The sequence below is a fragment of the Pinus tabuliformis genome, chromosome 2_1 (assembly GCF_031772625.1).
Source record: "Pinus tabuliformis cultivar Carrire ecotype Pingquan chromosome 2_1, CPIR1, whole genome shotgun sequence".
NCBI classification, from domain to species: Eukaryota; Viridiplantae; Streptophyta; class Pinopsida; order Pinales; family Pinaceae; genus Pinus; species Pinus tabuliformis.
Window position 1 is genome coordinate 436,123,599 of NC_142299.1, and position 14,163 is coordinate 436,137,761.

At 35.2% G+C, this 14,163-nt stretch overlaps 1 protein-coding gene across 1 annotated transcript; it reads left to right on the top strand.

Moving 5' to 3' along the window:
* The first annotated feature begins 5,011 nt into the window (after positions 1–5,011).
* LOC149200774 (pentatricopeptide repeat-containing protein At1g03540-like) lies at positions 5,012–5,777 on the top strand. Its single transcript, XM_089401061.1, has 2 exons — positions 5,012–5,113; positions 5,337–5,777. The coding sequence occupies exons 1-2, from the start codon at positions 5,012–5,014 to the stop codon at positions 5,775–5,777; spliced, it is 543 nt and encodes a 180-aa protein (XP_089257187.1).
* Positions 5,778–14,163: the final 8,386 nt, after the last annotated feature.

The window sequence follows — 14,163 nt, forward strand, 5'->3', positions numbered from 1 at the left end:
ATGATCAAAATTTAAACATACACATCATTGTAGGACATCTTCAAATTTCAAAATTTTAAATATCATCAAAGTCATCAACACATGGAATTCCATCATTTGGCTCATCTAGTGAGTCATCATCAATGCTAATATAATAAGGAAGTCATAAAGACCATTGCCAAATAGTTATAATCCATAAAATGGGAAGAATGGGAAGAAAATGAAATAAACCTTACAATATGCCCTAAGCCATAAAATAAGGTCATAAAACATAGACAAAGTCCACATGAGGAATTTTAGCATGTCGAATTTCACATAGACAACCGGCCGGAGAATTTCACTACACACCTCTTTCATACTAGCACTAGAGAACTCCTATTAAAAGACTATTTTTCTCTCTTTTAAGGCACACAATAAAAGTATATATTCAAATCTTTTATTTATTAAAAAGATTGTAATTGTACATACCAACTCCATATAAAGCATGAAAAAAATTATACATCTGTTATATCATATCAATATTCAAAAACTCTTACTAAAAATATAATTTTTCTCATTCTTTATATATAACAAAATCAGTCATCTCCTCTATAGTAAAATGATATAAAATAGATTAAACAAAAATCAATGTTTAATAATTTATATATTATCAGTAAAAAATTGTATTTATAATACCGACTTAACTTATTCCTAATGATTTGTGTTATATGCAACATTATTATGAAACAAAAAAAAATGCATCCATCTTTGTCTAGGATCGGATGTTTCCATCTCATTTTTCCAAAATCCATGGACAATTAAAATAACCTATATTCAATTGAACCATAGAAAATTCAGTGATTTACATTATTAGTGCTTTCCATGATACATTGTCTTTTTCGTATAATTCCAGTACATATTAAAACGTCATGGAAAATGTCATCTACATTCTTGCCTTATCTTTTTTTCCAAATGAAAACGCTGTATAGTGTTATATTACGACTGAACTGTTCCAAATTGTACATTCTTGTCTTATCTTTAGCGACTTTTCAAACCGACATGGCGTACCACATTTCTCAAAATTTTCTGGAGGGTGAGCCGCATCACTATATTTCCAGATATTTTGGAAAGATGAACTGCGTAATTACATTTATTGAATTTTCAGGAAGGCGAACTACATTACCTGCACTAAATTTACCAATTTTTTTTCTAAAACCATCAAGAAAACCGCCGAAATTCAAAAAACTCGTTTAAGTTCGCGATTAGGCTCGTTGAGGTTTGATGGAGGTCGATGAGGTTCGAGTTCGACTTTCAGATTCACCGAACCTGAACGAACTTCAAAAAAATTTTACAGGTTCGCCGAATTTTGAACCTGAAGCTTTAGGTTCCCCGAATCCTGTGACATAAGACTCGAACCTAATGCCGAACCTCATTCGAACCTGGTCGGAAAATTCGAATTTGAATTGAACTTAATCGTTGTCAAACTCGAATTCGAACTCGAACCGTGTGACTCAGCATGTCACAGGGTTCGGGGAACCTGAAGCTTCAGGTTCGAAATTCGGCGAACCTGTAAAAAAATTTTGAAGTTCGTTCAGGTTCGGTGAACCTGAAAGTCGAACCTCAAGTCGAACTCGAACCTCATCGACCTCCATCAAACCTCAACGAACCTAATCGCGAACTTAAACGAGTTTTTTGAATTTCGGCGGTTTTCTTGATGGTTTTAGAAAAAAAATTGGTAAATTTAGTGCAGGTAATGTAGTTCGCCTTCCTGAAAATTCAATAAATGTAATTACGCAGTTCATCTTTCCAAAATATCTGGAAATATAGTGATGCGGCTCACCCTCCAGAAAATTTTGAGAAATGTGGTACACCATGTCGGTTTGAAAAGTCGCTAAAGATAAGACAAGAATGTACAATCTGGAACAGTTCAGTCGTAATATAACACTATACAGCTTTTTCATTTGGAAAAAAAGATAAGGCAAGAATGTAGATGACATTTTCCATGACGTTTTAATATGTACTGGAATTATACGAAAAAGACAATGTATCATGGAAAGCACTAATAATGTAAATCACTGAATTTTCTATGGTTCAATTGAATATAGGTTATTTTAATTGTCCATGGATTTTGGAAAAATGAGATGGAAACATCCGATCCTAGACAAAGATGGATGCATTTTTTTTTTTGTTTCATAATAATGTTGCATATAACACAAATCATTAGGAATAAGATAAGTCGGTATTACAAATACAATTTTTTACTGATAATATATAAATTATTAAACATTGATTTTTGTTTAATCTATTTTATATCATTTTACTATAGAGGAGATGACTGATTTTGTTATATATAAAGAATGAGAAAAATTATATTTTTAGTAAGAGTTTTTGAATATTGATATGATATAACAGATGTATAATTTTTTTCATGCTTTATATGGAGTTGGTATGTACAATTACAATCTTTTTAATAAGTAAAAGATTTGAATATATACTTTTATTGTGTGTCTTAAAAGAGAGAAAAATAGTCTTTTAATAGGAGTTCTCTAGTGCGAGTATGAAAGAGGTGTGTAGTGAAATTCTCCCTTGAACTGGCCGGTTGTCTATGTGAAATTCGACATGCTAAAATTCCTCATGTGGACTTTGTCTATGTTTTATGACCTTATTTTATGGCTTAGGGCATACTGTAAGGTTTATTTCATTTTCTTCCCATTCTTCCCATTTTATGGATTATAACTATTTGGCAATGGTCTTTATGACTTCCTTATTATATTAGCATTGATGATGACTCACTAGATGAGCCAAATGATGGAATTCCATGTGTTGATGACTTTGATGATATTTAAAATTTTGAAATTTGAAGATGTCCTACAATGATGTGTATGTTTAAATTTTGATCATGTTTTGGTTATGTGATTTTTTAAAAAATTGCTAGTATTTGACATTCATTTAAATTTTTAAGACTGAAAATTATGTCATTTCTTTTTGCAAACTACTATTGTGTATGTTTACATTTAACTAGATGTTAGAATGATTACATTATTCATGTATGCTTACTAATAAGCATTTGTATTCATGTGTTTATGGATCCATTTTGAACTTTCTATTATTTTGTCATATATATATATATTGAAAAATATGTATAGTCGAACCTAATGCCGAACTTCATTCGAACCTGGTCGGAAAATTCGAATTCGAATCGAACTTAATCGTTGTGAAACTTGAATTCGAACTCGAACTGTGTGACATAGGGTTCGACTATACATATTTTTCAATATATATATATATATATGACAAAATAATAGAAAATTCAAAATCGATCCATAAACACATGAATACAAACGCTTATTAGTAAGCATACATGAATAATGTAATCATTCTAACATCTAGTTAAATGTAAACATACACAATAGTAGTTTGCAAAAAGAAATGACATAATTTTCAGTCTTAAAAATTTAAATGAATGTCAAATACTAGCAATTTTTTAAAAAATCACATAACCAAAACATGATCAAAATTTAAACATACACATCATTGTAGGACATCTTCAAATTTCAAAATTTTAAATATCATCAAAGTCATCAACACATGGAATTCCATCATTTGGCTCATCTAGTGAGTCATCATCAATGCTAATATAATAAGGAAGTCATAAAGACCATTGCCAAATAGTTATAATCCATAAAATGGGAAGAATGGGAAGAAGATGAAATAAACCTTACAATATGCCCTAAGCCATAAAATAAGGTCATAAAACATAGACAAAGTCCACATGAGGAATTTTAGCATGTCGAATTTCACATAGACAACCGGCCAATTCAAGGGAGAATTTCACTACACACCTCTTTCATACTCGCACTAGAGAACTCCAATTAAAAGAGTATTTTTCTCTCTTTTAATGCGCACAATAAAAGTATATATTCAAATCTTTTATTTATTAAAAAGATTGTAATTGTACATACCAACTCCATATAAAGCATGAAAAAAATTATACATCTGTTATATCATATCAATATTCAAAAACTCTTATTAAAAATATAATTTTTCTCATTCTTTATATATAACAAAATCAGTCATCTCCTCTATAGTAAAATGATATAAAATAGATTAAACAAAAATCAATGTTTAATAATTTATATATTATCAGTAAAAAATTGTATTTGTAATACCGACTTATCTTATCCCTAATGATTTGTATTATATGCAACATTATTATGAAAAAAAAAAAAAAAAAAACATGCATCCATCTTTATCTAGGATCGGATGTTTCCATCTCATTTTTCCAAAATCCATGGACAATTAAAATAATCTATATTCAATTGAACCATAGAAAATTCAGCGATTTACATTATTAGTGCTTTCCATGATACATTGTCTTTTTCGTATAATTCCAGTACATATTAAAACGTCATGGGAAATGTCATCTACATTCTTGCCTTATCTTTTTTTCCAGATGAAAAAGTTGTATAGTGTTATATTACGACTGAAATACAGTTCCAGATTGTACATTCTTGTCTTATCTTTAGCGACTCTTCAAACCGACATGGTGTAGCACATTTCTCAAAATTTTCTGGAGGGTGAGCCGCATCACTATATTTCCAGATATTTTGGAAAGATGAACTGCATAATTACATTTATTGAATTTTTAGGAAGGCGAACTACATTACCTGCACTAAATTTACCAATTTTTTTTCTAAAACCATCAAGAAAACCGCCGAAATTCAAAAAACTCGTTTAAGTTCGCGATTAGGTTCGTTGAGGTTCGATGGAGGTCGATGGGGTTCGAGTTCGACTTGAGGTTCGACTTTCAGGTTTATCGAACCTGAACGAACTTCAAAATTTTTTTACAGGTTCGCCGAATTTCGAACCTGAAGCTTTAGGTTCACCGAACCCTGTGACATAGGTCTGAGGTCCAGGAAGAAAGACCCTAACAGACTTCCATGATAGCTCCACTCGCTTTGGCCGAGGCATTAACAACACAGTTCAAATGCGCGCCGAGATGTAGTAAAATTTGAATTCAAATTGACGCGGGAGGCAACTTCGTGAAATTCAAATGGGAGTGGGAGGAGCAGTCCGACTCCAGCAGCCGGCGATTCCTCCACCATCCGCCACCCTCCGCGAGCGAGGAGTTCCCTATTTCCAACTCTATAGAAAAGTAAATGCGCTCTGACATGCGAGGCAAATAGCGCTCGCACTCTGAGTGACAGCATGTGAATCGAGATAGCAGTGTGGAGAGAGAGGACGAGCGCTATTTTCCTCGCATATTAGAGCGCATTTACTTTTCTATAGAGTTGGAAATAGGAGTTTCCCGCGAGTGCTACCACCCTTCGCCACCTTTCCGCATTAAAGTCTTGATTTGATCAGAGCTGGTCTGACAGAATTCCCGCGGAGGAAAACTGAAAAAGGCGTTTCGGATTCTGCAAGAGGAGGGCGTTGGAGTGGTGTGGTGTACGTGCGACCGGGTGCTAGAGGAGTGTGTTATGGAGCAAGCATGGGAAGAAGCCAAATTCATCCAAGCCCACATGATCCGAACCGGATTCAATGCAGATATAGTTTTAGCAACTAAGCTTTTGGGATTGTATTCCAAGTGCGGGAATTTGGTGGAAGCTCGCCAAGTGTTCGATGGAATGTTTGAACCGAATGTAGCCTCATGGACTGCTATGGTTGGTGCTTACTCTGGGTATGGATATGGTGAGAAGGCGCTGAAGTTGTTTTATGAGATGCATTGTAAGGGTGTTCCAGCAGACGTATACACGTTTTCCACTGTTCTCGTTGCCTGTGCAAACTCGCAGTCTTGGAGACGGCAAGGAGATCCATGAAGAAATAGTTAGGAATGGGTTCCATACTAATGTTTTTGTGGTAAGTGCACTTGTAAACATGTATGCTAAATGTGGACAGATAGGGGATGCGCGAAAGGTATTTGATGAAATGCCTGAACGAAATTTGGTCTCATGGAATGCGATTGTTGCAGGGTATGCACAGAATGGGTTTGTTGATGAGGCACTCAAGCTCTTCTCGGAAATGCCAGAAATAAACATGGTTTCATGGACAACAGTGATTGCCGGATGTGTGCAAAATGGACTCATTAATGAATCCAGGGAACTGTTTGAAAAAATGCCTGAACGAAATGTGATCTCATGGACGATGATGATTTTAGGATATGCCCAAAATGGGCAAATTGAGGAGGCGCTGAAGCTGTTTTGGAAAATGCCTCATCGGAATACGGTTTCTTGGACGGCAATGATTACTGCTTCCGCTAAGCATGGCCATGCGGAGGATGCCCTTATAGACATGTTTGTCAAATGTAGGAGCATACAGGAAGCACGCACAGTGTTTGACAATTTTCTTCAACAAAATGTCGTTTCCTGGAATACAATGATTGCAGGATATGCGAAGTATGGGTATGTCGATGAAGCTGCAAATATCTTTGTGAAAATCTCTGTTCGGGATGTGGTTTCATGGAATGCAATGATCGCTGGATATATACAAAATGGGTATCTTGATGAAGCAGTGAAGCCGTTTCAAGGAATGCCAGAACGAGACAATATCTCGTGGAATACAATGGTTGCAAGTTATGTACAAAGTGGGCATTTCTATGAGGCATTGACACTTTTTCAGAAACTACAATCAACTGATATGAAGCCAGACTTGGACACATTTGCCGGTGTGCTTCCAAGATGTGCCAATTTGGTAGCTCTGGGACATGGCAAGTTGGTCCACAATTGTATAGTTAAAAATGGATTTCAATCTGATCATTATGATTTTGTGGGTAGTGCCCTGGTAGACATGTATTCCAAATGTGGTACTATAAAGGATGCACGTCAGGTTTTTGATAGAAGGCCTAGACGTGATGTGGTGTCATGGAATGCAATGATATTAGGATATGCAATGCATGGTCACGGCAGGGATACCCTCTTACTCTTTGAAGAAATGAAAGAGGCTGGCTAGACAATGTAACCTTTGTTGGTGTCTTGTCTGCTTGCAGCCATGGAGGCTTGGTGAAGGATGGCTGGAAATATTTTCATTTCATGAGTCAGAATTATCACATGGAACCAGAGCTTGAGCACTATGTGTGCATGGTTGACCTCCTTGGTCGTGCTGGGCATCTGGATGAGGTGCAAGTCTTTATTGACAAAATGCCAATAAATCCTGGACCAACTGTGTGGAGATCTTTACTAGGTGCCTGTAAGGTCCATAAGAATATAGAACTAGGAGAATCTGTGGCGCAACTACTTTTTGAGTTAGATCCTAAAAATGCATCACCGTATGTGCAACTGGCAAACATCTATGGAGCAGCGGGTAGGTGGGATGATGCAGAAAATGTCCGGAAAATGATGAAAGACGGGGGGTAAAAAAGGTGCCAGGATGCAGCTCGATTGAGATAAATAATAGGGTTTATGTTTTCATGGCAGGAAAGAGAGCAAACTTACAGATGCAAGACATTTTTGCAGAGTTGGAAAGGTTGTCTAGGTATATGAAAGAGGCAGGATATGTGCCGGACAAAGACTTTGTGCTGCATAATGTGGAAGAGGAGCAGAAGGAACATGTTCTCTTCCACCATAGTGAGAAGTTGGCCATTGTATTTGGGTTTATCAACACATATCATGGGACAACCATTAGAATTGTTAAAAACCTTCGAGTGTGTGGTGACTGTCTTTCTGCCACTAAGTTCATTTCCAAGATTGCTTTACGAGAAATCATTATGAGAGATACTAACCGTTTCCATCATTTCAAGGATGACGTGCAGTGTTCCTGTGGGAATTTTTGGTGATATGCTACTTAAAAATGGATTATACCCAGGCTGAAATAATGACAAACTTGTGTATATCTACTCTGTGTTGCTAATGCACTTAATTTTTTCAAGAACTTCTATGTCGAGAGATTCTATTTATTGATCTGAATCGGGTAAATTAATTTGGAAAGTGATACTTCATCCTAGAGTATATATGTTTGGTGGCAGGCCTTAACTTCTTCAGAGAATGTTGTATTAAGCACTTCTTACAGATTACTCAATGATAGATTGATCTTACTGAAAACAACGGAATAAATGTTGCTAGGTCTGTAACAATAAATTCAACAATCTGTATCACGACAGATTCCAGTATACTAAGGAAATTCAGCAACAGTAAAATAAATACAGAAGATATATTTGGAATTCCAATTATGCCTCCATTGCTCCCCAATACTCCTTGAGCCTTTTTCGATGGAGCAAGCTAGAGACATTGTGAAAATTCCTTGAATGCAATTACTGGAGATTTATCTTCTAACTGTTAGCAGTTTGTCTGTCTTCTGAATTATTATTCAACAAACAACGATAAATTCACAATTGCATTCTTCACAATAAAAATGTTGTGGAAACATAAAATACAGAACTGAGAAATAGATGCACACATACAAAAATTGACACTTTTGTTTTTGGACAATTGTTCCTGGAAAAACCTCGAAGGGAAAACTAGTGCAGTAGACGAGGGTTTTATTAATTCTTTAGCAAATTCAAGAGTACAAAGATCTTCTTGCTAATCTGGCAAAGCTCCGGCAATATACTACTGACAAAATAATCTGGAAGACACCCTTGTCTCCCTTTGCAACTGATTTAGTCTCTCCTAGCCTGCTTGCACTCTCCCTTGCCACTCACACTGAAGCCAAAAAATGTGCACTGCCTCGCTGAATAAAACCGTACAGCCCCAGAAATGCTTCTAGGTGAGATGTCTAGCTTCCCTCTGCCTCTAGAACCCACTCGCTTTGCCTCGGGACCCTGATCCGACAACTTGCAACTGAAACATGGCTCCTCCGGCAACTTGCACCGGGAAATCTGGCTAACTCACACTACTGTATTTGGCCTTCTCTTTCTTGTGTCTTAGACACTGGAAAATACTAAGGAAAATTCCTCCAAACTCCTGCTCTCAAATCTTTGTTGATCTCTCTCTCCGATCCTTTCCCTGGATTCAATTGTGCCCTTGTTGAGTATTGCAATTGAGTAAGTCAAATTGCTCAACTTACCAATTGTATTTATCTTCAAGCGCTTTGACATGCTCTTATAATCTCTTGTTGGAGTCTCAATGGCCATGATTACATCTCAACCAACGACCAAGATCATCTTGACTTCATCCATGAAAGTCTCTGGAGCAAAATCAAACTTCCCTAATTAATTCTCTTTAATTAACCAATTTTCCGAGGTTAGGCTTAGGAATATTTTAATTATGGCTAATTATGTTAATTAAGGCATCTCCAAGTTTTTTCTCTCAAAACCTTTTTTAGGTTTTGGAGATCTTAGACACAATCTATGACCAAAACACCTGTCCGCTGCTACAAAAACTAACACATCCCCATGCTGCGATGTTGGTGTCATTATCTTCTTTCATCAAAATCATCATATGCCTATTCGATATTCCCCTGGTTTTGATACAAACACTAAAGCAGAATTTACGGCTTTGTGGACCTTGTTTTATATCACCAATTTTAAAAACATTTTAAGATTTTGCAAATCATGGGAGATTCAAAGCTTGTCATTGATTGGTTGGATATAAAAGTTTTCATTGAAGCCCTTTGTCTAGAACATATCCTATGGAATATCCGTAGCGAAATAAATAAGATGAAATGGTTTTCTGCCAAGCATATCCTGAGGGAATTGAACTCAAAAGGAGATCAGCGTTCTAAAGAGACTCTACAATTGCCATCTGTTTCTCTTGGCATCTATGAAATCCTAGACGGGCAGGAAATTCAAGTGATGGAGTTCCATCTTTAAAGAAAGGAAGTTTTGAGATGAACGATTATCTTGATAAAGATGTTTAATTGTCTATTACAGTTTATCCTTTTGGTCATTTTCTTCTTGGATCATTATCCATATTAGATCAGGTTTCAAACCTGGTATGACAATGTATATTTCACTTCACTATGAAAATATAAGTTTTATTTTTCAGGGAAAAAGAAAATACAGCAGATATATATTCTGAAATACAGCACCATGAAACTGTAGAACAAAATTTTAAACATCAAACATGAATCTTAGCCAAAATAGAATTAGTTTGAATCTCCAACTACACAACGAAAACTTTCCTAAGTATGTTTGCCAACTTACCCTAGATTTTCCAAGGTAGTATGAATGCTGCTCTTGGACCAACCTACTCTCATATCAACTAGCTGCAAGAAACCAAGTGATGATGTAGTTACTCCATGAATGTGTGGCCACTGCATAGACCAATGAATGGATGGATTTTCCATCAACCTCCACTTGAGTGATAAGTTTAGTTTCACCTACCATATATGGACAAAGTCAACCACATGAAAACGATGGTTTTCCGACTACCTGTGATCACCATTGACCAAGTTCTCAAGCTTCTGGATGAACATGTAAACTTGGTCTATTTTGGCTTCTTTGGCTTGTAAAAACACTGATTACATAATTGTAGCTAAAATTACAACTTCTTTGAGGCATATTTTTATCTGATGCATCTTTGATTTTTTTTTGGTCAGTTAGGAATTGTGATGGCATAGTCTTTGCTAGTTCACAACCTGAGTTTATCTGGTCTCTGTGAATCTACTGTTTTGCTAGAGATTTGGGGCCAAGTGCCTTAATGGTTGTGCTGAGCCTACTATTGTTCCCCTTTTTGTAATTTATCTTAATCCTTGAGTGATGAAAAACTAAAATATGGTTTCATCTTTCCTGAAATATCCTAATCTTTTTGCAGACGATAGATATTGGTAAAATTATAATTTCTATATATTAGAGGATCATGTTATTAACTTATTAGCATATTCAAATTGGACTGTTATGTTCAATTCTGTTCTAATAGAATAATCTTCTTTTGGATATTGTTCTATATAATATTTTCTGTCTCTAATTTTTTTAAAATATCATTTCTTTTTCTAGATCTATCTTGAAATTGATTGTGCCACTACAAACATATTGCAGTAGGAAGAAGTTTCTTAGCTTTTCCTAGATCGAAACGATTTTATCTTTCATAGGGCCTGTTTTGGGTGCATTTATTAGATGGTTAATAAGTTCTGTAAATCATGTGAATCAACACACCATCCATGTGGACAAAACTCACATTTTCAAAGCCATTAGATGTTATTCACCATTTCTGATGCCTCAAATAAAACTGGAGGAGGAAAAGAGACCATACAAACAGAGTATAGCATTTGTCACCATTCCTAGATCAGGAACAACTTCTGCCTTGAGGATTGAGCTTATACTCAAGACCATATCGGAGAAAAGCTATAGAAAAAACCTCTGGATTCGTGCAAAGCAAATCATCCTTTTGAATTTGTAGATAATTTCAAGGAATATTGCCAGTGGGAAAAACATCATAATGGATGAAGACTATTGCTGACTGTTGCCAGTGGGAATGTTGCTAACTGAAGTATATTACTTAAGCAGTACTCCATCTGATTATAATTTATTACCATGATACAAGCTTGTTTGTTGACCAAATCTTTGTTTGAAATATTTAGATCACACATTGATCATTAAGTCTTAAACATAAGGTCTTCATTACCTATAACACTTACATTTTTGGTTGTCTTTAATCTTTTGTAAGGCACTATTTAGTTTATGGTCCAGCGTGATGTCTTATTAAAATACAATTGCTTTCAAGTCCACAATAGGGTCTTTAAGCCACCATTATTCCTCTACTTAATTATTGTCTTACTTACCAATAATCAAACTTATTTCATGGTTATTCCAAACATAAAAAGGAAGATACCAAAATGGAGTGGAGCTGAACATCAAAAGTTTGGAAATATAACAGATTGCTAGCAAGAAATTCACTGCAATGGATTTCATTATATTCAATTTATTACAAAATGATAGAACTGTTTCCTCAAGACCGTGGAAACCACCACAGTATTGAATAATACTTCCCTTGTGCTTCCAGAGCATCATTTCATGTAATGATGCTTATACAAAAGGTAAATTAATCTATCACAGCTTTATCACTTGCTGTACAACTGGAAGTTGGAAAACCATGGACTAGATAAAATACAAGCCTTCAACCATGACCATCACTTCCATCTTGCGTTTTACAACAAAAAATAATTGTATAGATAAACATTGTGTGCTTGACAAAAGACCACATTGTGTGCTTGGATGAGAATTGCATGATTGGAAAAATACCACGTTGTGTGCTTGGCTGAGAATTTATGTCTTCAGTCCATCAAATTAACCTGAATTATTCCAGAACTCCAGTGGTTGCTGGGAGCTTTACATTAGACACATTTTGTGTTCATTTTGCATTGTCAGTTGCAATATGTCAATGGTAGAATGTTACACATTCTTTCTTCATTTATGTTGAACTTCTTACATTACAAGCTTTCAAAAGATTGTTCTTTTCTGTTATGATTCAGCATGTTTCTCACAAAATCTAGATCACTTGTGGCCTAAACTGGTGTAAAGGCATTTGTTTACTATCAAAATTATCCAAAATACTTAATGCTAACAAGAACAGGTATGGTGTGAAGCTTGAGTAGCTAGTAGCTAACTATTATTGGTGTGTCCTAAAATTTTTATATAGAACAGCTTGTTGGTAACTCTGACCTCTTTCTCATATACACAAATGCCATTGCATGGTAGGGTGCAAAATTCGATTCTGCTATGATTCCTGAGTCTTAATAACTCAGACCTCTTTCTCATATGCCCAGATGTCATTACATGGTGGTATAAAAGTCTGTTCTGATGTGAGTATATAATTAAATTTAGATATACATTCGCCAGTGTTTTTGTCTCCTTTGTTAGTAGGTAGAGATTTGTAAGTGTATTGAATTTAATAACTATGATTAGTATAAATTTATATTGATTCATTATCATCCTTTCACAGGGATATGCAAATGCAACAACAACGTTAGATTTTTATTTTTTTACAAATTATCATCTCTTCACAGGATATGCTAAATTCCAATACAATAACAATGTTAGATATACTCACTTAAGAGTGTTTTTCTATCCAGACATCAAAAGCTCATCATCTTACTACGGGGATTTTAACCTGAGTGGGGAGGATATGTCAGTTCTGCCCAACCACCTAAGATAACTCCAATTAACTCATGCCTGATACAAATTATTCCAAAACAAACAATTCACCCATTAAATCCTAATATCCCTGATGCAAATTATTCCAAAACAAACAATTTACCCATTAAATCCTAATATCCCTAATACTATTTTTAAGGACAAATTCTGATATATACGTATTCTTGATATTTCAAAGTTATAAACAAATTTCTTACCTACTATTGATATTCGGAATTGTTGATTATTCATTTTACTTCCGAAAGAAATTTAACAAATGGCATAATCCCTGTATTCAGATAAAAACAGAAGCTGTAAAATAATATTATTCGTTACAGAGGCAGAGTGAAAATGAAATCTAAGACTACTGTAATATTCTGAATCGTTTTTGGCCATTGTAAACCTCTCATCCCCTATACACAACCATTTATGTTGAGACTGATACACAACCAATGTTTTTGGCCCATCGGAAGGTTGATGTGTTAATTCCCTATTGAAATCCGATCAGCTATCTAGCGTTAGTTAATTCGTGTGAGAGTTGAAATTTGTAAGTCATGTGGATTCAACTGAATGCTGATATGTTTTTGGGGTTTCACCTTTTGGTTGAGTCCCAACATCTTTTTGGTGATGCAACCCTTTTTGTTAAATGCTAATCATCAGAGATCTGCAATTCGTTTGCACCAGTAGTACTCAAACCTCACCATTTTTTGCCCAACGTCGATGAAACTTTTAGGAATATCACTGAAATATTCTTTCAAGGGTTTATGGAATGGTGTTGAAGTGTTGAGAATTTGCTAATTTTGCACTTTTCCACCAAATGCCGATAAGCAGGGTAAAGCACACTGAGAGAATATTTTTCAAAAGCACTGAAATGGATGAAAATTGAACCTTTGAATGCTCTTGATGCACTGGACCTGTCATTAATGGTGGATTTAATGTTTTGAGCTGCATTTAAGCTTGAAGATTCAGAGAATCTGATCGTAATGACTAGATACCTAGATTCAACCATTGCTATTTAAATCCACACTCAAACCTTCAAATTACTCACTCTGCCCTATGTTTGAATGATTAACGTTGTTACCTCTGTGCCCTGAGATGTCTGAGTTGCGCAAATTACCAGCCACAGGAGGTAAAATTCTTGGTTGTTCATTGATTTTCTTGTCATCTTATCATTGGTAAGTAGTTAATTATTTTTAATT